The 26,907-nt window shown below is 39.8% G+C and overlaps 1 protein-coding gene across 1 annotated transcript in view; it reads left to right on the top strand.

Annotated features, from left to right (window-relative positions):
- Positions 1 to 26,907, top strand: part of PLXNB2 (plexin B2) — a 79,336-nt gene that overhangs the window by 6,733 nt on the left and 45,696 nt on the right. The window contains exons 4-13 of the mRNA XM_010076983.1: positions 2,861 to 2,961; positions 5,140 to 5,266; positions 7,000 to 7,150; positions 9,453 to 9,567; positions 10,313 to 10,415; positions 10,888 to 10,989; positions 16,430 to 16,522; positions 17,703 to 17,784; positions 22,125 to 22,297; positions 24,565 to 24,713. Coding sequence (XP_010075285.1) covers positions 2,861 to 2,961; positions 5,140 to 5,266; positions 7,000 to 7,150; positions 9,453 to 9,567; positions 10,313 to 10,415; positions 10,888 to 10,989; positions 16,430 to 16,522; positions 17,703 to 17,784; positions 22,125 to 22,297; positions 24,565 to 24,713 — 1,196 coding nt within the window. The remainder of the gene's footprint in view (positions 1 to 2,860; positions 2,962 to 5,139; positions 5,267 to 6,999; positions 7,151 to 9,452; positions 9,568 to 10,312; positions 10,416 to 10,887; positions 10,990 to 16,429; positions 16,523 to 17,702; positions 17,785 to 22,124; positions 22,298 to 24,564; positions 24,714 to 26,907) is intronic.

Genomic DNA, 26,907 nt, shown 5'->3' with positions numbered 1-26,907 from the left:
TGGGAATGTTATATTCTAGCTGAAGGTTTTCAGGCTAGAAACCACTGTAGAAAAAGTGTCAGATAAGCGACTGATAAAGCATTTAATAATATGACAGTGTGTGAGAGAGGTTTTTTGGTTTTGGGTTTTTTGGTTTTTTTGGGGGTTTTTTGAGTAATTGATAATTCTCATTTGGCTTCTGCTCAGATTTGGAACAGAACTCCAAACTTCAGTGTTGTCCATAAACGCCTGGGTGGCCTGGCACCCTGTTTGACAAGCTGTCACATTGCTTAAAAGCCCCAAGGTCCCCACCAGGCAATGGCGTGAGCTGCTGAGCAGTGTAAGGGGTGGCAGCAACCTTGAAGGAAGACAAATTTTCTGGTGGCTGTCTGCATGAACTGGTAGAATTTAGGAAGGCCACAGACAAATTTTTCAGAGAAAATTTGCTAAAAAATAATTCCATCTCTACAAAATATTTAAATTCAGAAAGCAGCAAATTTCTGCCAAAGAAAGGATTTCAGTTTAATCTTTTCCAAGTAGCTCTGATAGACACTGCATTTTCTGAATAATGTGAATAATAGTTTTCTTTTACAAAACCCGTTCAGCTTAAATATAAATTTAAAGTAAAGTTGGGAGCTCTGTAATGGCATTACATTACTGTCATCTCCAGCAGTTAATTACAATGAGCGGTCTCACCCACTTTTAGAAGCAGATAGACAGGAGGAGAATGGAGGACTTCGGAGCTGGGAGAGACGAAGGGATGTAGGCAAGGGGAGAAGAATAAATGCTGAAACATGCACTTCTGTGTTAAGCACAGCTGGGAGATGTGGGAATAGAGATATCGGAACCCTGCACTGGGAGTTAAAATGTTTTAGAGTTATTTAAAATAAGGTAAACAATAAAGGGCAGGCTAGCTGTGCTGACAGGCGTGCTTAATGCTAAGCTACCTGGCAGATGCAGCCTGCCTCAGCATTTGGAAATGAATTGCATGGGCTCTGTAAACACTTGAGCAAACTGAAAGTGATGATGTAGGTGATAACTTGAAGCAGCCTTGAAAAAGAAATCAGATTGAGAAAAATACAGGGAAGAACGATACAGAGGTTAAGAGCCATAGTGAGAAACAAGCTCCTGCTTTTCTGTTTCATTCACTTCTCCCCCTTCTCCTCCCATCTTCTGCTGCTGTGTGAATAGCAGTGGGTGGCTTGGAGCATATGCTTTCAAAAGTCAGCCCCTTCCTCCCTGCTGTGCTCCCAGAGCTTGGGCAGAGAGCAGGAGAAACCCCTTGCAGCTTCTTGGGGGACTTGGAAAGGAGCATACCACCCCTGCCGTGCTCACACCGGTTTGTTACATGTGAACATCACTGGTAGGATCCCAGATTCCTTCTGGTATGTACCATATTGGGAGGCAAGCGGAAGCCTGTGGTAGTCACTTAGATCACTAGCTTGTTTGCTAGTTTTAGCTTTTACCACTCTTCTTTGCTTAAGAATGCTAATTGGAAAATCTCTAAAATTAGTTTCTCTGCATTTTGAAGCTGGCTGTAAACAGATCTTTTGTTTTAAATTCATTAAGGTTACATAAAATTTGCAGAGCCTGCAATCTCTAGGGCTTGTTTCTGCCTGACAGAATTATGAAATAAATACTTTGTCGTAAAAAAGCCATTCACTGGATATTAAATTACTCGTGGGTACCAGTTAGTGAAACAGAGTGCCAGTAACTCAGCTCCAGTTAGGCGAGAATCTGTGAGAGAAGAGAATGCTGAAAAGGTAAACCTCAGTATTAATAAATGCAAGAAAACTATCCAATATTGACATGTTCCTTAACTGAGTCAGACTGAACTCTCTGAATGTGAAAGAAAAGGCCAAACTCAGACTTTCAAAGTAGCTTTGTATTTTCCAGTTGTTTTAAATGAGAGCATAAGGTAGAAAAAAGAAAACTTACATCTCAAAGTTACTGTTGCTAGACTTTTTGTGCTCTTTAAAAGCAAAACTTAGTCATGGACAGGAAGGCATACCTCCTGTTCTCCTCTTGCATCATTTCAGCAGCTGAACTAAAAGGAATGGTTGTATGCTGGCTCCTTTTTGTGTGCACCAAAGAAAGACAAAATTGTTTGTTCTCAGCAGCAAAGGAAATCAAAACCAGAAGCTATATATTTACTAGGGGGCTGAGACATGAGAACTGATGATGCTCTTTTCCCTGCTGCTTCCTGTCATAATTATTTTGATTTTCTTTTGTGAATGTATTGTACGGTGGAGGGTTGTGTGTGGAGAAGGGCAGTAACCCAAAGCGCCCTGGCTCTCTCACGCTTGCAGACTTTCTGAGATGCCCTCTGGCTAAAAGTGCCACTGATGGTCACATTTCTAAACAATTTCATCTCTATGCTAGCAATATGGAGGGGAAGATATTCTGTTTTAAGAAAACTATCTAGCCAGTTCCAAGTTAGCCTTTCAAAAGTATCCATCCTGCAGTAGCTGTTTCTTGAATTCAGAGAGCGTTTCATGCAGTTGCTGTTCTGCAGTTGCTGCTGTAATGCGGATTTCCAGAAGTAGTGTAAGTGGGGGGACTGAAAAGCTCAATTTTTGGAGACTTGCTTGTGATTCTTGATTCTAGCAATGTCCTGTGTTAGTTTGAAGAGACATGAGAGAATATTGGTGAGAAAAAGAAGAGGGAAAGTGTGTCAATTTGGACTTTGTTAAGGGGGGATAACCACACTCTGGTTTTGTATGGATTTTCTTAAGATCTAACTGAGCTCTGATCATAACAATACAGGTTCAAGTCTTCTGCTGCCACTGCAGCAGTTCTGTACAATCCTGTCCACAAACGTTCTCGTCTCCTTGTGCCTTCTTCAGATCCCTTACAGTTTGCCTTACTTTCGGTTCTCCAGGTGCATCAGCTACCTGTACAGGACTGCCACAAATACTCGGACTGTGAGAAGTGTGCTCAGGCGAGGGATCCATACTGCGGCTGGTGTGTGAGAGAGGGCAGGTGAGTGCTGCTGGTGTTTCTCAGGTGCAGGCAGTGGAACAGCTCGTTATGACGTGTGCGGTGGGTTACTGCTCAGCATAGCAATCCCAGCTTTTTGTACTCAGCTGTATGCTCCTGATAATGATTTAATTTTGTCACGCAGACAGTGATATCAATCTTCTGTGCACACAAAGAAGTTCCTGTTGACTTCTGCAGGTTTGATTTGTTTGGGAAAATACGTACTTTTCTGCTGGTACTGAAAATTAGTAAACATCTAACTGCATGTTTTATCATTCTGTGAACTCCACAGTCAAATCTCCCAGAAATTAAGCGTGCTCCCTATTTAAAATTCAAAAAATATAGCATATATTTTAAGTAGAGCAAGAAGTGTAAGACAGAGCATAAAAGAAAAAATTGTTTATCTCTGAAATAAAGTGTGTAGCTCAAATGCTGTTTTTATATAAATGTCATCTATCAAGACATGTAGCTGCACTGAACACTCACCTAACTGTAGGAAAGCAGAAAGTGGCATTTGACTGACTATCTGCAGAGGTTAACTGAATTAATATTCAAACATATGTAAACTAGGACAGCACTGAACAGCTCTGGAATATCTCTTCTTTGCGCTCTGCATTGATTGGAGTGGCAAGAGGGAAGCACGGTCCTGCAGCTCTCTTTTTTACTACTAAGTTAATTAACCCCTTGGCATGAGTGAATGGGAATTCATGATTCTAAGTACATGCTGTTGGAACAAAAGGGCTATTTAATTATAGTATGCAGATGAATTTCAGACTTCTAGCTTCCTGTCTGAAAATGTGAACTGAAAATGTGAACATTAAGTTACCTGTCAGCCTGATGTGTAGCATAATATGGAGCACTGCAGAGAGACTTATGTGGTGTATGCAGGTTTATGTAATATAGTGTAACTCTTCCAGCCTGGGTTTCAGTTGCTGTGGATGAAACCTGGGGATTTGGAATATACACCTTGAACTCCTCCTGGGCTGCTGGGAGTTGAAGGCCATGTCATACATCATACAAAAGGCAATTTTCCCTAGATTTCCCTTCAGGTTTCTGATATGACCACTGACCTCAATATGTCAAAATACTGATGGTCTCTGAGAACAGGCAAACCTGAACTTTTGCATTTGCTAGTATTTTTTTCCAATGGAAAAAAAAAAAGTGCTAAATTTCTAATGTTTTTCTCATCTGCACCAAATTTTGTCTTATGAACACACTTAATTGTGTGTCTAGGAATGTGTTATGTGACCACAGACTCTGTAAATGAGATCTTTAAGGGCAGAGTTGACAGAACTGTGTAGCAACTGCACTGCATTAAAGCCCCTGACGAGTTAATAGTCTTCTACAGCAGCCAGATATCCTGCAGCATTTTCTCCTAAACATTGCACAGAAAGGAAAGACTAAGGATGAGTCTGTCGCCACACAACGCATTTCACCAAGCTTTTGTAGCCATGACATATGCAGCTTCTGCGCTGCAGCATCTCTTCTGTCTCTCCTTGCTGTACGTGAGCTGGGAAAATCTCACACTGTTTTTGGTGAGGTTGCACAGTTACTGTTGTCTTCCTGTAATGGTAATGGTGCCCTGGCTAAGAGAGGTCTTAAATAATGTCAGGAGTTAATGAAAACATTCACTACAAAAATAACATTTCTAGTGCTATGGTTTCACAGGAGCTCTCCACAAGCCAGTGCGCCCCCAGAAATACTTCTCTGTTGCATTTTTACTCTCATGAGTGGAGTGTCTTATTACTGGCAACATGTAGGTGTCTGATGTGCAGAAAAAATAGACTGTACCCACTCATTCAGGACTTTGTTACTTATTACAGTGAAGATTAATCAGCCTGGTTTCAGATAATCAGGCAATGGCTCCATTGCCTGATGGCTCCTGTGCTAAATATTAATGCTTCTGTATGGATTTGGGTTGTTTAATCCAAGGTGGTGTCCAAAATACCTTAGGCATGTTTCCCCACTAGCTTTTGACATCTCAAACCGTCTGTACATATTCCACCACTTATTATATTAAAAATTTTCTAATACCAACCTGAGTAGTCAATATTAAAGCATATTCCCAGTCATCTTGTGTTGCCATTTCAGGCTCTAATCCTGAAATTGTTGTGTAGTTCAGAGAAAACAGAATCCACCTGTAATACTGCTTTGCTTTGGGTTTTGTTCCTGTTTTGTCAGGTGCACAAAGAAGGCAGACTGTGGAACAGCTGATAAGGAGAACCACTGGCTGTGGAGTCCAAGTGGCACATGCATGACTATCATTAGTGCAGACCCTCTAAATATGAGTCGCAGAGCCCCTGCTAAGGTATGACAAGAAAATGGTTTCCCTTCATGTTCTTAAAACACATTGATGTGACTACCAGGAAGATAAATATCTGCATTTCTTTATGCACAGTTGAGACTAAGAATAGGATAGTGGTTTGGGTATCTCCGTCTCTGGTGTTTCTCACAGTTCTCTTTCATGCCTGCTGTTTTTGCCAGTTGTAGTTCATGTTTTCTTGTAAGAAATACTCATTTTTTACCTTCTCTGTAAGCCAAAATTATGCACTATTATGGATGATAAAGCACTTACACTTATCTGAATATTATTAAAGTGTTGCACAATGTTGTATAACCCATAAAAAGTAATTGATGGGAGATTTCATGCTGCCCTTTCAGCTTGCTTGAGGATAAACTTAAGTAAGCAGCAAAGCCATAAGCTGTTGCTTTAAAATCAGCAGTGGATTTGCCTACCTAGTGAAGTCTGTGGGGATACATTGAGAAGGTAAATTCAACATGCAAGACGACTCTGTGGCAACAAAACTGAGTGTTCAGAGTGTCACCAGGGTGTCATAGCTTGCTCTAACTCCAAATGGAGCATGCCAATGCAGACTGAGGGCTTCCTGGGTGTGCTCAGCAAGTAAAATCAGTAAAATGGCTTTTAATCCCTTTTAGTCAGAAAGACAGAGACTTTCATTCAAGTCACTTTAGTTCCATTTCTGAATTATGTAAACAGCATTGTCTTAAGTCCATTTCTCTGTTGAATAAAAATGTGAGTAGAGCGTAACTAGTCCACTTAAAGTCCACACCTTTTCTTCATTCTACACTTCATTTCTAGTGTCTCATATCAGCATCCGAGGCCAAAATACCTAAAACCCAAAACCAAACCCAACTTCAAATGAGCGTTTACATGGTGCCTGTAACATGAGCAATGTCACTGTCTCCTCATGATTCATTTACTCACCAAAAAATATTGCAGCTCATAACACAGTGGACCAGTTTCAGTGAGAAAGGGATGACTGTCATTTCTACTGGTAATACAAAATGGAAAAAGTTAAACTGTATAATTAACACACCTGAAGCATTAAATCAAGGACAGTATCCAAAGTTTAATTTCATTTTTTTCCTCTTTCCTTGCTAGGTTTTCTCATTTTATTTTGGTTTTGGTTTCTTACATGCACTCTGTACTGATAATTTCCTCAAGGAGGTTAAGATCTCACCATCACTCAGAAATCCTTTTTCAGCAGTAATGATAGATATCAGTTGGTTTCTTGCATGTACATTGAGTCTTGAGGAATCCATTTTTCTGTTCAGCCCTTTTGAACTCCAGCTTTTCCAGCCCATCCAGCCTTGGTTTCATTATTCATTAGTAACACCTAAGGTTAATGTAATTTTAATTAAGTTTGTCAGGATTTAAGTGTTAACCACTCTGTTTACTGTTGCTAAACTGGATGCTGAGGACAAGAATAAAAGGCTTTGGGTGTGTCTGTACAGACATATTTGTTCTTATCTAATGCATTGACAGGACAAGAGGTTTTTGTACCAGTCTAAATCAATGTACACCCAGTCTTAGAAAATTAGTGATAATAAGAAGAAGAGATTAGCAGATGGGAAGAAATAAAAATTGAAAAGGAGAACCATCTCCTGAGATACTAGCCAAAATGTCACTGTTGGGCAAAAAAAAAAAAAAAAGCAGTTGAAAATTCTCTGGCCATAAATCTTACTGGGTCTTGGTTAATTTCTTTCAAATATTTTACCCTTTTTAAATTTTGTTTCCAGGTGGAACTGACTGTAAGTCCATTGCCAACTTTGACTGAGAGTGACCAGGTTTTGTGTACATTTGGTGAAACAACCCATTACGCTCAATTAAAAGAAGGGGTTATTATCTGTGATCCACCTGATATAATTCCTCCAACACCAAAAGGTCAAGGTAAAGAAATATTGCTACCCTTCAGGTAGAATAAGAGTAAAGGATATAGCCTGCTGCTTCTAAAGTGATGCTCTTACATGAGCTGCATGCAGTTTGTTTCCTCTTCCAGTTTGTTTCCCCACATACTCTATTGCTGACCTTTGTTCAGTCAAACATCTGGGAAAAAAAGGTTTGCTCAAACTTTTTCCATTGCTGTATTTACAAGCTGTATCATTCCCAGAATTTCTACCATGAACCTGAAACAGGAGCTTATTAGAGACATAGATATGGAGATAGAGAGGTGCTAATTTTTGTCCCAAAAACAAAACCCAGCTACACTATTCTTACTCTAATCATTCTGAGTTGTGGGGCATGAGGAGCCACATATGCACTTGAGATGTGAAGTTTTTCATCTCTGATGTCTTAGTTTTGCTGTACTCAGCTGTAGTTCAGTGGCTTGATTTCTAGTGCATGTCACAAGGCTGTCCTTTCTCTCATAAAGCCTTCTGCCTTTTCTGCTGTGTTCCCTCCAGCTTCTGCAATAGTAAATCCAGTAGAAAAATATGTAATCGTATAATTAAAGGCTCTGTCATTGTTCTGAACCACTGATTATATGCTTAAGGTCTGTTGCCAACCATAATTCTTGTGCTATTTCCTAGATAGTGCTCTATTCATGCTTTAAGTTCATACATCTTGATGCATAAGCACATGGAATATAACTGGTTACACAGCATTGTTTATTATGTATTAAGTTAAAAAAAAAAACAAAAAACAAAAAACAGAAAAGGGATGCTCTTGCAGCTTGCAAGGTACCCCTGAGGATAACCCTTTTGTATGTATCACGACAGCTATGAACTGTCAGAGTGGTACTTGGAAGCACTTTTTAGATAAGTTTCAATTCTTTTAAGCCTGAAACTGATCAAAATCCAGTTTCAGTTGCAGGAAGAGTAATGATGTTAAAATCTCACTCTTAAGTTTTAAACTAGCTGGGGGCTGTCACGGTATCAGATTATGCTAAGTGTTAAAGCAGCACTCCATTCTTTAGGGCCAATTCACATAATATTTTATAAAGCAAGACATAAAGCTGCCAGGTTGATAAACATGACAGCTTGACGTTTTCCAGCATAAAATGTGAGACTAGAAGTCTGTCAGGGATGGCGTTTGAGTAACCAAGTCACCTGGAAATAATACACCTCCCCGAGTTCGTCACGCAGGGATCCATCTGAAAGGATGTTCGAAAGTAATATAAAGATGCTCAGAAGCTTGGCAGACTCCTCAGCAGAATGCAAACGGTTATGAACAGGGGCAGTGGTTCCTGGTACCGTGTGACAAAAAGTCCAGAGCCATCCACTTACTGTTCAGAAACTCTACTGAGTTTGGAAAAGTCTGAGTTACTTTGGTTGGGGTTGGTTACAAAGGGAATAGGACATTTCTAGAGAGGAAGGATGCTTTTTTACAGTCCTGTTCTTAGGAAATCCCCTGGCATTCCTACCAGCCTGAAATACTCAAGGGGACCCAATGCAGGCAAAGGTGACTTCCAGACAAACAGCTGATGGTCTTCCAAGAACCTGTTCAAGGAAAGCAGAGTTTGAAGTTGCCCAATAGCTTGTGAAATAGCTTGTCACAAGGGCTTAGTGATTTCTGCAAAAGGTATTTCAAACAGCTTCGCTGAGGAAAGCACCCATTTCTAAAGATAAATTTTCCACTCTTTGTTCAGTAATGATCCAGACGAGAATTACATTTGTGGAGAAATCATGCACGGCAAACTGAAGATTACAAATGCCTGTGGTAACTTAGCATTGCAGGCACTGTTGGGCATTAACCACAAAGATCACTTGCTTTAATTCACATGACGATGACAGTTTTAATCCACAAATGAAACAAGTAATTTTACATGCAGACATATTCAGATTTAAGAAAATGTTTTATTTAAAACGTCTGTTCTCATGCCAGTTTTCATCTGTGTTCAATTATCTCCTTATTCAGTTTTCCTTGTTCTTCTAGACTCTTTAGAATTCTAGCATGATGTTAGCACCGCTGAGAAACACCTTCATAAAACAAAGCTATTTTGTACTTTTGCTTCTTCCCTTTATCCCATCTCTGCTTTTCTTCTGACAATGTCCTGAAAATTCTGTAAAGCTTAAAAAGACAAAACAGAGCTTATAGATCTAAAGTATAACAGGTCATGAGGTCCAAAGAGTCAACAGTATAGTTAAACATTTCCTTATGTCCTGTAAAATAATAAAAGTATTATCATTGTATTATTCAGCTCAAGAGCTAAATAATTCAACAACCACTTAGATATTTTTTTCTTTTGTGATAGATCATGTTTCAGTTCCACTTCAGTTAACCTTTGGAAAGAACAAGATATTTTTTGCATCACATACTTACCCTTTTTATGACTGTGAAGAAGCAATGAACCTTCTTGAAAATCAGCCGTAAGTATTTTCAGCTTCTTAACTTAGGTCTTTAGATCATGTAGCATGGTGTTTCAGGTAACTGGCAGCTGAGTTACTCAATCATTTCATAATTAAGCCTTTGACACTAAAAATTTGCCGGTGTCCAAATTCTTTTTCTTACATTTTAATAGAGTTTAAAAATGGTTGAAGGGCACCAGGTGAGCTGGTAATATAAAACATGTGGAATAGGAATATTCATGGCACATGTAATTAAAGGCAAGTTCATTGGGTTGCCATTTCTGTAGCTGCTAATGCACCTGCAGGTGAGCTCTGTGGACATCTGCTTACCTACTTGTTCCCTCAGATGATAAGACTGGTGCTTTGGGTTGCAGTGCATTCAAATAGGACAAAGCTGACTCTGCCCCCATCGTCTGCCCTGCTTGAGATGTTGCTACCCCAGGGCAGGCACAGCCAACCCAAACCCCTCTTTGTTCATCCTTGTGTATGAAAGTTGATCAAGATAATTTCCAGTCTTTTCAGACTTGATCTCCAAGTTTGTGTGAGATGCTGTGGTTTCCTAATTCTTGCTTAAATCTTTAAGGGAGAAAACAGCTTTTGGGGGCTCTTGAACTGTTCTTACTATGAAGTTTTCAGCTTAATATAGTAAGGACACTATAAAAGATTGATCTATCCTGCATGAATAAAGATGAAATTTCATGTACTTTTTTTGTCAATGGGGGAAAAAGCCTGACAGTTTGTCCTTACTATCATGTTATGTTTGTAGATGCTATTCCTGTGCAAGCAATAGATGGAATTGCCAGTGGGACTGGAAGAGACATATCTGTGAAGAGTCCTCTTCGGAACAGGATGTGATTAAACAAAATATGGTAACTTTGAAAAATAAGATTATTAGGTTTTTATTAGAACATTTCAATATTTTCTTTGCTTTTTCTCTCATATCAGTTGGTTGAATTAGGGGTTTAAAAATTATTCTAAAGTTAACTTCAGAAGTGTAAGGTATTTTCTTTTAGTGACAGTGCGGGGATGGGAATTTAAGGGTGTGATTGAGGAGGGGCAGTGAGACTGAATAACTCCTGAAAGGATATTTTTGTTCCTTTTACTGTTTTGCTTCAATGGGAGGAAGAAGATTTCAAGTCTGGGAAAGATAATCACCCACAGCTTTGACATATGCTGCAGTCATTTTTAGCATGTCTAATTTGAAAGGGTGTAATCAAACATGTCACTGTATTTTAAGCATGAAGTTCTTCAGAACAATCGTTCCATTGTCCGAAGGCCATCGGAGCTTGTTGTGATAAGACTTTTTATTTGGAATAACGTGTAAAATGTTTCTCTCCCCAGGAAGAAGAATGCCCACAGTTTCTAAACCCCAGCCCTGCAATAATACCTATGGAGTACCGAACAACAGTGTCTTTTGAGGGAAGACATCTAGCTTATTATCGGGTAAGCAGATTAATTCAAAGCTAGCTGTCATTTGAATTTCACTTAAACTGCAGCCACACCCCTAAACCAAAGCATTAGGTTTTGTTCCTTGGAGGTCCTGCGCATAATTGTTTTTAAAGAAGGAAAAGAGATACACATTCAAGTTTAAGATAATATTGGTTACTGTGGTAGAGTCGTGATGAAGACAGAATCAGAGCTGGACAAAATATATTAACTACTAGATGGGGGTGGTGGGTAAAGAATGTAAATTAGACCTACTGAAACACTTGACAATTATTTTTCATCTAGTGAAATGAGAGGAGACTTAGGAGTTGTGAATGTTTCATATCTTTTTTCTAATTAAATATTCACATTGTTTTTTTGTTCTAGAATTACATCCCTCTGTGTGCTTAATTAGGTTTTCATTTTTCAGACAAAAAAATGCACTCAGAAATTAAATGCTTCTTAGTTTGGATAAAACAATCTTTTGGTTTTGTGTGTGTGTGTGACCATCAAACCAGAAGATAGCGTGTTTTCTGAACTGTAGCAAAGACTTCTCTTTCTCAGTACTTGCTTCCAGAAAGTAAATTACAAAGCTTCTAAGAAGCTGGAGTTTGACTCCAAGCTTTTGATTGTTTTATAACCTAGACAATGCATTAAATGTTACTGTTAGTTTGATCAAAATGAGGCTTAGAAACAATTTCTTTAGATGATAGCTCAAATGTTGTTAGTTTCTGTTGTTTCCGTGCTGTCTTTGTGTAAATGCGAATTGATGATAGACACATTGGAGATTGTATTGATTGCTTTGACTACCAGCCGTCTATCAAGGGAAGGAAGGCTCTTGTTTTCTGAGGGTTTGGCGGTTTTTTTGCTTTGCCAAATTGAAGTACTGTATAGCTTACAACGTCCTTCTGTCACCTCTCCTATACCTGCGAAGAGATGGAAAAGGCTAAATAGGTCTGAAGAGTAACAGTGTAAGAAGGGTATTGAGAGAAGGGTAAAAAGCAACCGACAAGCACTGCAATCATATGAAGAACATGCTGTATGTCACTACACTATACATAGATCAAGATCATGTTACGCAAATATATGTTCAAAAATAAACATTTGTGCTTGAAGACCTTAAAATATATGTAAACAAAGAAAAGCAATTTGGTGAGTTTGGTCTGTTCTCTGGGATGCCAGGACTTGTGCCTGGTAAAATATCTGTGTGCGAGATGTGGCACACAACACTTGTCTTAAAGGCCACAGCTCTCTTTCCTAAAAATGGAGAAGTATTCTAGGGAATTTACTCACATTCCTTTTGTTTAGCATTGTGAAGAGCTGTTTTTCTGCACAAGAGCAAAATCTTTCCCTGCTCCCTTGGTGTAAGTGGAAGAACCCATTCTCCCTTGAGAACAAATTCAGGGCAGGTGCATAATCTAGATGTGCTGAATGTGATTTCTGGAGCGCCAGAAACCCAAAAGCTCCTTCATCTAGTTTATCATTCTGTGAATAAGCACTTTAATCTTTCTGAACTCCTGGTAGAGAAAGGGAATGAAAAAGCTTCTGCCCTTTTTTTTTTTTTTCCTGTCAAGTATCAAGTCCATTTAACAAAGGCAGACACATCCTGTGGATTGAATGCTTTGTCATAGGTAGCAATGTTTAGCAGTTCGCCTACAGAGCAGACCTAGAATGCATTTATTTAACTTGGAACTGGGATGGCTTATGTGGAATTCAAGTCTCTGTAAGAAGTAAGATGAGTGCATAGGCCCTAGGCTGGAAAGATGTTGGAGAGCAATGATTGTCAAATGATGTCAGAATAATTTTTCTTAGGTGAGAGCCATGTGGGAACATCATGGGAGCAGCTTCATATATGCTGGTACAGAGGTGTATTTTTAAGTCAAAAAAATAAAGCCGGGACTTGAACAGACACACACAGTGACTACAGCTGTGTACACAGACCTCTAAGTATATGTGAAAACAGACAAATAAGGCATGATGTAGTTGTAATCATACTGGCACTCATTCCTGTGCAGTCATGCTATCAGAAAGTTCATTTGAGTAAGGGCATTACTTACACTCAGCCTTTAGTAAACACCTCATGGAGGGTAGGGTAGCTCAGGAGAAGCCACAGATGGATATTTTGTAGGGGTTGGCCCACAGCCCAAACGCAAAATAGTGTGTGGCTTCTCATGTGGCACAATTTTGCCACAGGATATGCTGGACATTACTGTGTGTTTGGAGGTAGCAGTCGTGTAGATATGAGCACATTTAAGGTCTTTATTGATTAAAACATCAGTATGTATGCATTTTCCTCCTAGTTTCCTTGCCTTAATTCGTACTTAGAAAAGGCAAAAATGAATGTTCTGTTGTGTTTTGAACTACTAGCTCTATTATCTTGGTTTAATCTGTGCTTTCCTTAAAAGGGCGATGCACAACCTGCCTTAATCATGGGTGACTAACTACACTAGCCAACATTGTGCATATAAGCATCCCTATTCCCAGGTGGAGATTAGCAGTGAAGGTTTGGGCTTACTCAGTAAGTGGGAGAGGTGGATGGCTTCGAAAACTGCTGTTGCAGAATTGAGGGTGGAAGAATAAGCTCATGCATTTTGTATGCACCTCTTAACTTGTGAACACTGACAGTACAATGAATAAATCTCCTTGTGAGGGCTTCCACTGGAGAGAAATACACTAAAAGAGGAGAAGCTGTTGACTGTTTTTCTGACCTGCCTTTCTCTGAAATAATTTCAATAGGAAGGAGAAGTAAATCCAAGCTGTTTTCATTCTTTTAGGAATAGCCTAATCTGGGACAAGCAGTTGAGAGGAAAGTTTAGTACTGATCAGTCATATCGCATGCAACTTCTGAGACACATTCTCCAGATGGGTCCTTGAAAGATTGGCACAGTAGAAGAGACAGATGTACCAGCATCAAGATAACTTTATTAGCCCTACAAAGATTTTTGTTGAAAGTAATTTCCCATTTGGATTTGTCTTTGTCGTGTGTGTCTGATTTGTAACGCACTTCCCAGTGTTTGCTACATATCTCTTCTTGCACCCAGACTGCTGAATGTGAGCTCTGTGGCCTGCTGCTCAAGAGCCTGGTGTAGTGACTCCTGATTTCAGTTTGCTCCAGGTGGTAGCTGTCATGCACACCAAACCACCCCTCCTCTCCCAGCACCTTCTGTTAAGCATGTAGGAAAGCAGCAGCAGCAGAATTTGAACGTTTTTGAAAAATACATGATATATTGAAATGTTTTTTTTGAGGCAGTGTTTCACAAAAAAGCGATTTGTAAGGTGCTTTAAAACTTGGAGTATGTAGATATTTTCTGTAAAGCAGAATGGGCTGTAAAATTTTCAGAAAAGGTTTTTCAGAGCTCAGTCAGTAGCTTATTTTCTATGTGCAGCTTCTGAGAAAGAAGTAAAAAGTCTGTTCCCTTCTGTAACATAAACCTCCCAGAGACTGGAGTCAGGCCCTTTATCTGGTTAAAACTTGTGCTTCTCCTCAGCCCCAAACCTTGGTGGGCTCTTGTGTCCCCTACCCAACCTGTCAAGTGAAGGTGCAATAGGAAAGGTTTCTACTGCCCTAATTAGATAAACCTGGTGGCCTGTGAGTTACCAGTGATTCAATCATTGAAGAAGTAGCTAGAAATAGATAGGATAAGATCCTCATATGTGAGGCTTAGATGACAGCAGGAGACAACTGACTAACTGGGAGCAGGAAAGAGGAATCACATAACCATTATTTTTTTGCCGTGTACTCCAAGACTCAAGAGTTCTGGGCAAAAGTAGGGACTAGTTCTTTACATCCACAGAAGGCATCAAAGTGAAATTCTCATGAAGTTCCACAAGGCCACATGCAAGGCCCTCACTTGCGTTGGGGTAATCCCCAATATCAATATAGACTAGGGGATGAATGGATTCAGAGTAGCCCTGTGCAGAAGGACTTGGGGATACCGGTGGATGAAAAATTATATATGACCCAGCAACACGCGCTTGCAGCCCAGAAAGCCAGACGTATCCTGTGCTGCATCAAAAAAAGTGTGGCCAGCAGGTCAAGGGAGGTGATTCTCCCCCTCTACTCTGCTCTCATGAGACACCCCACCTGGAGTACTCTGTCCAGCTCTGGGGCCTCCTACATAAGGACATGGACCTGTTGGAGCAGGTCTAGAGGAGGGCCATGAAAATGATCAGAGGGCTGGAGCACCTCTCCTATGAAGACAGGCTGAGAGAGTTGTAGTTGTTCAGCCTGGAGGAGAGAAGGCTCTGGGGAGACTTTTTTGTGGCCTTTCAAGATATAAAAGGGGCTTATAAGATAGACAGAGAGAAACTTTTTAGCAAGGCCTGTAGAGGCAGCACAACAGACAACAGTTCTAAACTGAGAGAGAGTAGGTTTAGAGAAGATATAAGGAAGAATTTTTTTACTGTGAGTGTGGTTAGACACTGGAACAGGTTGGCCAGTAATTTTGTGGATGTCCCATCATTGGAAGTGTTCAAGGTCAGGTTGGATGGGGCTTTGAGCAACCAGATCTAATGAAAGATGTCCATGCCCATGACAGGGGAGTTGGACTAGGTGATCTTTGAAGGTCCCTTCCAACCCAGGGCATTTGATGATTCTAAAAAGGTGAAGGTGGTCTTGTCCCCCAGTGGGCTCTGATTTTGTAAGTCTTTACCAACAATACTGTCTGAAAATGTCCTTGCTACTTATTTCTTTCTCTGGTTCTTCTGGCAAAACTGTTAGTGCAGCTGTGCTGTGGGCCAGAGCAGGAGAATGACCCAGCATAAAAACAGTGTCATGGGGTGATGTGTTTGGTTTTTAGCCAGTTCTGTTCCTCGATTGAATCATGCAACAGCCAAGCTGAGAGTTTCGCCAGTGCAGGGTGGGTCAGTATGTGCTGCAGACTAAAGGCAGCAATGAATAGATTTAGGGCCAAGGGGGAAGAAGGTGTTTAGGAGGCAGGAAAACCCTTAAACTGGTGCTATCAAAGACTGTCTTGTGAAAACACAGCTGGAGTCATGGTGAGGCAGGAGAAACAAAGCCAGCAAGGTCTGAGAGATGCTTGTTCCAGTTTCCTGTGTAGTTCTTGCGTTCCTGCTCTTCCCAGCATCCCTACAGAGAAAACTTAAAGGGCAGAACTCACACAGCTCTGTTAATAACACATCTGATGTGTGAAGTCATCCAGTATTCACATCTCTTGGCTTTTTCTTATCGCTCCCTGAAATGGAGTGCTAGATATGTTCTTGCTTTATTTGTACTGCTTGGTGCTTCCACCTTTAACAAATGTTTGAGGGGTGCAGCAAAGCAGCAGATTGTGCTGGCTCAGTGTTCCACTAGCTTCATTTTCAGAAGATGACTTTAATTGTTTAGCCTCCATGTGGTCTTACTACTTACAGTGCTGAACAGGATATTGCCTGGTGATAATCTTATTACACTTGGTGATGCTATACGAATTCTAAGCTGAACTTTTCTCTTTCATAGGATAAAATATTTGTGGTTGGAAACAGACAATTTGAATTTGAAGCTCGTGTTGATGAATCAGATGAAGGAAAATTTTCATTCATGAGTAAAGAGGTAAATGCAAAAACATTATTTGCCTACCAAACATATTCAGTTCTTATAGACCTGTTCCAGTGTCCATATGTGTCCAGAAATATACACGTAACATTGGTTTCCGTCAGAGAAGAAAGTCACCTCTGATGGAGGTTCTCCTTTGGCAGTAGCAGTGAAAGACAGTAGCTTTGGCTCAGAGCTCCTGGGGTCTCCCCTCAAAGCCTTCCATTTTTCTCCTTGATTTCTCTATCTATGGAATCTGTGGATTCATTGAAATGTCCCTAGAGGAATTTGGGACCATTACTCTTCTATTCATCACTTTTTGTGCAATCTGGTGAAATCATTGAGGATAAAAGATGAGAAGTTCAGAGCTCTGCCTCTCCACACCCCAATTCATTATGTTTCCCATTTTATATCTGTAAAAATGGGAATGGTAACAGTGTGTTGTTTTTTGGCTACTTACTAGCTCTACTTCTTTCACTCTGGTTTATTTTACAGAGAAAGGAAATAATATTTAAAAAAAAAAAGTCTATTTACCAAGCTCAAAGTTGGACTCAAATGTTATACTGACTTTAACCTTTTATGCGTTAGAAGCTTACTAACAGAGTAGTTTTGAGAATGAATTGGCATTTATGCAGCATTTGAGCCTCACACAAAGCGTCTGCTTTATGAAGCTATTATATTTTTCTTTGCTCTTTTTCTTTCCTGATGGTTTTTATTGCTGCTGTCTTTCAACCTGAGCAGAAGCTCATGTCTTGGAGCACATGAACCTTGTGCTTTGGCTGTAACAAGGGGGTTGCACTGCAAAAGATGTAAGAGATTTCCTCTCCGTGTGGTGCAAGTCTGCCGTGCCCACAGAAGTAATGGGGCCAGATGGTGTGGGAAGGGAGAACTCAGCAGGGTCAGCACTGAACAGTACCTTTGCTACTTGGATACTTATAACCAAAAGGAAATTAAATTAATGAAAAGCGGGTATCCAGATACTGCTCTCCCTTGGTACTTGAAAATTCTGATTGTGAAGGATTAGGTTGATTAAAACATTTTTCTATAAATTTATTTGGCCAAGATGAAAAAAAGACCATAAGGTCTGGAATAGTTTCTAAAACCTTCACAGCTCTGATTACTGCGAATCATAGAAAATACATGAAATGAGCCTTGCTAAATGAAGGTATAAATATCTCTACTGTGTCATCTTTTCCAGTTCTCCTATAGTGCAAATGAGACCCTAAAACTTAACTTATCCATAAGAGCAGATAAGGTCAAGATTGACAGCAAACTGATGGGTAAGTATGAAATATGGGATTAAAGGGAGGTTAATTACAGTAAACAGAAATCTGTTCCTTCATAATTTGGAGTCATGTGAATGAGAATGTTACCATTGTAGCTTTTACTGGTTTGAATGAAACAATTAAATCTGACAGATCAAAAGTTATTAAGACTAAGCTCATTAATTAGGCATCAGTGTTGTATATATTAAAGGCTGTTTTAAATATGCTACCATTATTTTCAAGTTTGCTTTTGCTCGGAAGGGTAATCCTAATAACAAAGCTTCACAGTTCAAATGTGCTTAGATAGTTTGATTATTATTTTTTTAATGGTCATTTCTCCAATGAGCTTCCTCTTCCAATAGCAGAAATGAGATCCTTCTCACTGCCACTCCTATGGACTTCACCTGAAATCTCAACTTACAACTGTGTCTCAGTTCAGACAGGTTCTGCAGTTTTCATGTCTGCTGGTGATCAGCAATACACAGAAACATTCAATGTGCTTTCAGCTCATTAATTTATTAATTTATTTCTATGGCAACAAAAAGTATATTAAGTGTTTTATAGAACAAAGTCTTGGTCTGTGATATAAATTCCTTTATAAATGTAAATGTCTTTATTTCTGTCAACATACAACAATGAAGCAATTATGTCTGTGAGCCTAGTCCTGAGCTGAGGTGAGGAAGCTCCATCAAAATCAGTGGAGCAGTATCTGGGAACTGGGACATACCTTACACTCCTTTGGACCGAAGTTTAAGGCATAATCTTGCAAAAACTGCAAGGCAACATGTTACTTGTGTCATGAGTCAACGTCAGGAAAACTAATACTGGCCCCAAGTAATTTCCCCTGCAGATTAAATCTTTGGACCATATTTTTCATCTGTACAATATTTAAATTTATTCCCTTTCTTATTGGCAGCATAGGAGTATGTTTTTAGAAGATTTTCCCTATGGCTCTGTATGCAGTGTTGAAAGCACTTAAAAGGGGACGTGCCATGAATGTTATGGGGAGGTGATATTACAATCTCACACTGTCTTAATTTCCATTCCAAAGACTGTGGTGTTTAAAACTGCAGTATTTTGACCAAATATTCCCAACATCTGTTTTCCCACTCTGGGAAAAACATGGGCAAAAAACCTAGCTAAATTATTAAAGAAATGTTATAATTCAATTTGAAATATAGAACCTATACAAGAGGGGAACTGAAGAATTAGCAACAAATGACTTTTTTATTACAAAAGGGATTTTTTCAAATCAAAATTCTCTCCTGCTTTTAAATTTCCTTGCCATATGAAATCTGGAGAGTAATGTTTTTTATGCATCTTGAAAAGAATTGGCTTTGGGTATGTGGTTGCTTCTGAGAAGCACCTTTGAACCTGCCAGTGAAAGAACCCTTTCTTCATATAGCACTTAGTGAATACTAAGTTACGATAGCATTTTTACATCTCCAGCCATCAGGGGTTCTGAACAGTATGAAAACCAATATATCCCTTTTATCCTTTGTCCTTTTTATCAATGATTTCACAGCTGGTATCTCAAGGTGATGGATAAGAGTTGGAATCTAATGAGTGGCTTGCTGCTGGTACATTTAATGAGCTGATCAGTGAACAGGGGGAGTGTTTAATGCTTTAAGGCCATAGCTTTCTCCATCGCACTTATGCAGCTGGATGTGAGGGACTTCAAGACATTGCAGCGCTGACATTGTTTACTGAGGGATGGGATGGGATGAAAATCCCTGTCCAGCCGATGAAGGATAACAAAGTAATTCAGTAAGCGTATTCCTGTGCCCTACCAGGTGGCCGTGTCTCGCTGTGGGTGAGTAACGGAGGGTTTAGGAGGGCAAGGGGAAGATTTTTTAACAATATTACCTGCTCAAGTCCTTGTGCAGTAGTAGCTTTTCAGAGTGCAGGATTAAGAAAGCAATCTGGTTGCTGCAAAAGCAATTCACAGCAGAGACACGAGGAAGCTTTTCTTTGCTGCTGCCCGCACCATCTCTTCTGCCTATAAAAGCAAGCAGCAGCGTACTAGGGCTGTCAGTAGTAGTGCTTTTCCCCAGCACTACATTCACATCCAACGTGCAGACTGAATAGTTAACACACAAACTGTTGAAAATACTGCTTGGGTTATCTTTGTTACTCAGTGACTTCCATACTCATGTGGTCAGTATATGAAGCAAATGGTGCTACTTACTCCTGCTTTGTGCTCATCAGTTCCTTAAGAATTCAAGATAGGGGTTGAATCAAATGGATGCTCTTTCTCATTGATTCATTGTTACAAATGCCAAAGTCCCTTGGCTTTGAATACATCGCCAATGATGTCTCAACTGAGTTTGTGCTGGTAAAGCTATTTGAAATCAAGTGGATATGCTGATTAGATGTAAGAAGAGTTAAAACTGCACTTCATCATTGCATTAACTCTTCAGTGAAAGGGAAAGAATAAAAACATGCTATTCTGTTAAAGATTAGCTGTGAAACTGAATGCTGAGGTTTTTAAATATGCAGCATTTAGAGAAAAACTGCCCTTATGAGGTAATATGCCCTCTTGCAAGTGACAGAGAGACTGTGGCTAAGTTTTGGGCGTCTGTAATGTTGTTCATGCCTAGCAGGAGAATAAGCACACTGCTGAAAAATAATGGAAACCCAGCATTCTCATTTTACTTTTTCATTTCAGTAGAAATCTGACATGGCAGCCTCTTGGAATTAGATTTAAAAAGCTACTGCTGCTGCTCTTATCTGGGAAGATATCAAGTGCATTGAAATGTTACTGACTGGAGGGTGATTTTGCTGGTGTCCTTCCTAGAGTCCTGCTCTTCTGAGAATAAAAGCTTTCTTAAATAGACATTTTTGATGGCCTTTACCATATGCAATCTCAAAGGGATTTATCCTAGTCTCTCTTGCCCACACCTGATCACCTCTGTTTACTTGAGTTTGCTTGCTATATCTTTAAGGATGAAACTTGTTTGAAAAAAAACTCAGTGTCCCAAAGGGTACCATTTCTTGAGACTTAATGAGCACATAAAACAGCTCATCACTACTGGAAAGGGGAGATGTTGAGTCTGTCTTTTACTGCCCACTCCCATCTGTGAGCACATTTAACTCTTGAAAGAGCACAGGAGGAAACCTGGGTATCTCTCTGCTGTTCTGGTAAATTAAATTGATTTACAAGAAGACTCAACAAGTGCCAGAGCCTTGGTGGTGGAGGGTGAGGCTGTGCGGTGTGGCCAGAAGAAGAGAGCAGACAAAGGTAGAACAAAGCTGGGATGAAGGGAAGGAGCAGAAAAGGAGGGAGCAAGAAGTTTCCCTCTCTACAATAATTGGGTCACCTTCCCAGGGAAGCACAGCACTCACACGCTGTTGATCTGTGCAACTTGCATGCTTCTCTGAGGGAAATATGTGGCATCTTTTCAGTCTGTTTTCTTCTGGGCTAGCTCTCAAGTGCATCTCCAAATGTTTTCTTGCAAGCCCAGGCTTTCCGTATGGTGCTGAACCACCCAGCTATGTCTCAAGGCGTTCATCTATTTGGAAAAATTAATTTTGTTCAATGACTGTGCATTATGCTAGAGATTGATGGGGGCCAAAACAAGCTTAGTGTCCAGGCCAATTCACGTGTGGTTCATCAGTAAGAAAAGCATGGCTGTCAGATGTGATTTCTTGGCTCAGAAAAACTAGAATTAAACCCCACTACAGAAGGAATAAGGTGTACATCAGGACGGCAGTTCAAGGCAAAAGGGAAAACAAAAGCCAGAAAATAGGGAATGGAGAAATTAAGAGGTATTTACTTAAACAAAGGATAACACTTCATTAAATGTTAACCTATTTGATTCAGGCTTTAGCAGTGATTTTGGAATGGCCCAAATGTCCTGGAAACGGCCAACAAAGGCAACTCCTCCTTTAAATATGTGACTGGCGGAGGTCCCATTCCAGCTGATGTCTGTCCCTACTGACACGCATGCAGAGTTTGTACCCTTCATGTCTGACTCCTGGTAATCCAGGAGGACCTATTTGTTTGAACTGGTCTTTGAACGGTTGTATAGGCAGGTTCATTGAGGATAGTCAAAGAAAAGACTTTGTATTTAAGTGTTTTGACAATGCTTGAGTGACAAAAATGTGTTTGGGTTCTACTTGATAGTTTAGTCATACTCTGCACATGGATAGATTTCAGGTTTTTCCATACGGGGAAAAATACACTTTTCTCTCAGCTTCACTCAGGGTTAAGTACAGACCATGCATGTTCTTTACACAACTCAACTGAGCAACAGGCAGGCTGTGTACATAGGATTAGTTTTCCTTCCTATAACACACTCAGTATCCTTAAAACAAAGGAAAATGTCTAAGTGCATTTACCGTTCATATTTCAGTGACTCTGTACAACTGCTCTTATGGACGAAGCGACTGCAGCTTATGCCTCGCAGCCCATCATGACTATAAGTGTGTCTGGTGTGAAGAAGATGGCAAGCCCAGCAAGTGCGTTTATGAAAAACTATGTCATGCTCCTCCCACCGACACATGTCCTCATCCAGAAATCACTCGCGTAAGATTCTAACAGTTTATTATTTTTCAGGAGAAAGCATCCAAGCAAGCTCATACTGAAAGGCAGGGTTTTTTTCCTAGGTTGTTAAGTAAGCCTCTGAAATAGCTGCAAGGAAATAATGCCAGCAGTCATGTGTGAGAGAGATTTGTAAAGACTCAAAATAAGAGACTGAAAGGAGTCTTTGAGACTCCTTGTTTTTCAAGCCTTGTCCTCACAGTGCCAGAAGCCAGGCTAGCAGTGTATGCTTAAATGTAGCACTTGATTCTTGGGAATTAGCATGGGTTTTTTTTTCCTCTCTTGAAGCCCTTTCTACCTGAAATAAGTCTGTAAGAGAGGTTCACTGCTCCTGGAACTACAAGCACTTAGCAAGCTCATTAAAAGGCTTCAAACTAGACTTTTAAATAGTATTTAATAAGGGAGCAGGTTGTTTCTGTGTCACAGTGTGCTCCAGGCGCCAGTGATATTTTCCAGTCCACACCATAATCAAACCCAAGGCTGTAGAATTTGAGTGTAAGAAGTCAGAGAGGCCAGATGTGCCCTCCTGACTTACTCTGCAGTTGGAGAATTCCCCCAGGGTGAGGGAAGAGTGTTGTCCACCTTGGTGAACCAGTAGCCAAAGCAAGAAATGATAAATCCTTGTCCTTTTCAGCAACAAGCCAAATGCTGGTTTTTTCGGGGCGTGATTGTTGGGAAAAGTGTGATATCTACTTCCACTGGGCAAATCTAAATTGCTGCGACAGTGGTATTAGAACTTCGAAACTCAAGCGCACCATTTGATGAGAACATATCCCAGGCTATGACAAAATATGTTAACTGACAGGGGCTGAGTGTCATAATAGGGATGTTTCAGTGTATAGGAACTGCTAAATTCATAAACCTGTGGCTGAAAATGGTGGAGATGCTGAATCTCCTGAACTGCACAGTTAGAGGTGGGGTACAGGCAGACTGGCAGCATGTTAGACAAAGTTGGCCATGATGGTGTATCTAAGAAGAAATAGTAGGTAAACAATTGAAGTCTGCCAAGGAAGACAGACCCTGAAATCTCAACAGAAAGTGTGGAAAAGAATATTTGTGTGATAGCTGTGCCCAGATAAAGATTGAGTGGGAAGGAAAAGGAAAATTAAGGGGGAAAAAAAAAAAAAGTGTTTTCACGTGGGATACTGTTTGTACATGATTGTGGATTAAATACTCAATAGTAAATTATTAGTCTTTTCCAAGCTTTTGTTAGCTTCAGATTTGAACAAAATATTTGGAAAGATCTACACAAACTGTTGAGTCATCTTTCAGCTAGCTTATTCATGGGCTGAGTGCAAAGGGATGGCCAGCGGGCAGAAGTTTTAGGAAGTTTAACCAGTGGGAAAACAGAGCAAGTGATTCTGGAGCTGGGCTGGCCAGCAGGTAGCAGCAGCCATGTCTCTGTGCTCAGACTTGCTTAGATCTAAGAAACTCTGATTTTGATAGAGCAGACATTAAAGTCTAGACTTTTAGAAGCTGTATTTGTTTGGCTTCCAGTTACTACATTTGGAACTGTGCAATCTCCCTCTTCTTGGTGGTAAACTTGCAGCCCTCCAAAGGTGAAGACCTCAAAAGGTCTTGCCTGGAGGTGCTCCGAGGAAAGCAGGATAGTGTCCCAACAAATATTAAGAATTCCAGTGCCTGTTCAGGCCATATTTCAGCCTGAGAAGTCCACCGCAACTGCAGGATTTTCTTAGTCCTCATTTTAATTCCAAATTATTTAACTAGCATCAGCCCATGTACTGCAGCATCCTACCATTTGAGGCAGTAAGGAAGATCAGGGGACTAGAGGAACTTTTGAAGACACTGTGTGGGGCAGCACTGTATATTAGGAAGGTGCAATGTTTTGATGCAAACCTAAAGGGAGAAAACGATGGCAAAAAAGTGCTGGAAAAGGTCTGTGGAATGACTGTAAGAGGAGCCTGAACCATTTGCTTTTCAAAACTACAGTGCTCTGGTGGAAGAAGCAAAATTAATACAGAGTAAACACAAGGCAAGAGTTTTGTACATAACAGTCTGCCACAGGAGACACGAAATCTGCAGCTGATCAGTACCAGTTCTGAGCTAGCAAATAATTAATTAACATTAAAAAGTTACATAGCATGTTTTTGTGGGGGTCCTACAAGAAACATCTTTTGCATTTCAAGTACAGGTAAGTCAAAGTAGCTTTAAATAATATGGAAGAGCAACATGGTCGCTGCAGTATTTAATTTTGGATTGTTTTTTATTTACTTTCCCTCATGCAAACACAGATTGAGCCAAAAACTGGACCACTAAGTGGTGGAATTCTTTTGACCATAATGGGATCTAATTTGGGAATAAAAGCAGAAGATGTAAAAAATATAACAGTAGCAGACAAGGAATGTCTTTTCAAAGAGGAATTCTACTCCGTTTCCACAAGGTAATTGCTGCTTATTTTGCACAAGATTTTAAAAGAAAAAAGGAACTTATGTACATTTTCAGGAGAAGATGGTCTTCTGGTGGTTATAAAAGATTATCAATAGAAGAAAGCACTAGTGTGATATACCTGCAATATTTCATGGTAACATGTCTGAGTCTTTACTAAACTTGTTATAGATTCTAATACACCAACAAAGTTACAATAGTGTACTACCATCCTGCTTCAGATTGATTAATTTTTTTTTCCTTATTTGTTTGGAAAGCTTTAATGAACTGTTCCTGCAGGTATCTCAGGACTGCTTATTTGTTTTTAAATTAAAGGCATCATAGTTGTGCATCTAGTCATTAAAATCTTTGCTAAATCTAAACCCAAATGCAGACAAGCATACAAGATTTATGTGAAAGCAGGCAAAGCAAGAGGAAGCTTGAATCTTTTTGGTTTAGTCCAGCCACAGAGTTTCTTTCCTGGGGGCAGGGAGGGAACCCAAAGTTTTGTTTTAGCTTTAGATGACTAATCTTCATCACAAAGCCAACAAGTCCATGGATGCTGAATTGCCTAAGCAGGTTGGTAGTTGTTTTGCAGATTACTTGTCACACTCTTAAGCAATGCCAAGAATTAAAACAAAGTGCCTAAATTCTTCTAGGTATCTAGGTATTTATTACAGATTATATCAAGCATCTAATTTCAAGAGGGAAATACCCTTTTGATATTAGCTGATAAAAAGCATAGCATGAAGATTCAGTAGTAATATTAAGAGTAATGACATATTTTAATTACTGATTTTTCATTCATTCACTTTCGATATTTAAAACTGAAATGGAAACCTTGTCTTTCCTTCCTTTCAGTTAATTTAAAGTGTAATGCAGTAACTTTTTGCTATTTCTGTGGCATGTTTTGAAAGGGATTTTGAAGATACATAAGTGATTTTTTTGGCTTTGGAAAAATGTTTAGCTCTAGTCAGTTTGTGGATCAGGCATTTAGAAGCTTCCTAGGCCCCTAAGACTTAACAATGTATGTATAGCTGTAGATCTCTTGTTTCTTCCCAAGTCCATTGCCATCATTCTAGCATTTACATGTGCATCACCATCCACAAAATTCCCATTCTTTATTTTCAGTGTTTGCAAAAGCTGCACTGAATTGCAGTGTAGCCTTACAAGAATTTCCGCAGCCTCTTGGCTTTTTCTAAGGCTTTCTGATATTTTTAAATACATGGAAAGGAGCCAGAATTGAGATGACTGGTTCCTTGTATCATAGCAACATTACTGGTTTCCTAAGCTCTGCCAGTGTGGTAGTGGGTGAGAACAAATGCAACTTGCATAATGTAATTTATCAACAAATTAGGGGGTTTTGAAGGATGTTCTCCTTTAGGGAAGCATTGGAAAAGAAGTTACTCAAAATCTCCAAATAGGTATCTATAATTTTCTGTCTTTATCTTTCTCCATTGTTTTGTTTTATTATTACCCTCTTTTATTTAATTTAATAAAAAAATTATAAGTGCCTAGTCATGCTCCCCTATCTTTCTGCAGTAAAAAGCTGGCCATTTTTAGGAGACAGTTGCTCCCATGGGCAGAAGAGCAGCGAAATTTAAGGCACTTAAGGCTGCTTTCTGACTCTACAGTGATTTGATTTAATGGTTGGCCTTTGAGAAGTCATGTTCTCATTCTTTCTTTGTAGTTTTCCATTTGTAATGTGGGGGAAGGGAGGCAATGCTAACGCTGGGGAGGGGAGGGAACTTTTCTCAATTAAAATCCCTATTAACCACACTCCAACGTTTCCCCCACACGCCCCCTGGCCCCGGCCCCTGACTGCTTTCCCTAGCTTGACATATGGTAGAAATTCCTCCAAAGGCACCGTTTCCTGTTTCTGCCTGACAAGAAGATACAACTTCCAAGAATACAGTAGAGAGATGATGAAGAACAGGCTCAGGCAGCTCTACACATGCCAGGACATGCAAGAATTTAGAGAATTTTGTCCATTTGCCAGTACCCAGGCAGAAAGTCTGGAGTGGTCTGCAGAGGGACTTGACAATCCTTCTATTATATGTCCTGATTTAAGTACATTATACCCAGTGATTTGGGGTTGTTGGAGGTTTTTTTTCTATTTGAGTTTGTTTTGTTGTTTGGGTTTTTTTGGGTTTGTTTTTTTTTTTTTAAGCAGTTGTGCACTGCTTAAGGAAGAGTAGCAATAACCCCGG

This window comes from Pterocles gutturalis, unplaced genomic scaffold (genome assembly GCF_000699245.1).
Source record: "Pterocles gutturalis isolate BGI_N339 unplaced genomic scaffold, ASM69924v1 scaffold12818, whole genome shotgun sequence".
NCBI classification, from domain to species: domain Eukaryota; kingdom Metazoa; phylum Chordata; class Aves; order Pterocliformes; family Pteroclidae; genus Pterocles; species Pterocles gutturalis.
The sequence above is the reverse complement of the archived record's forward strand: the minus strand, read 5'-3'. Positions and strand labels throughout refer to the sequence as shown.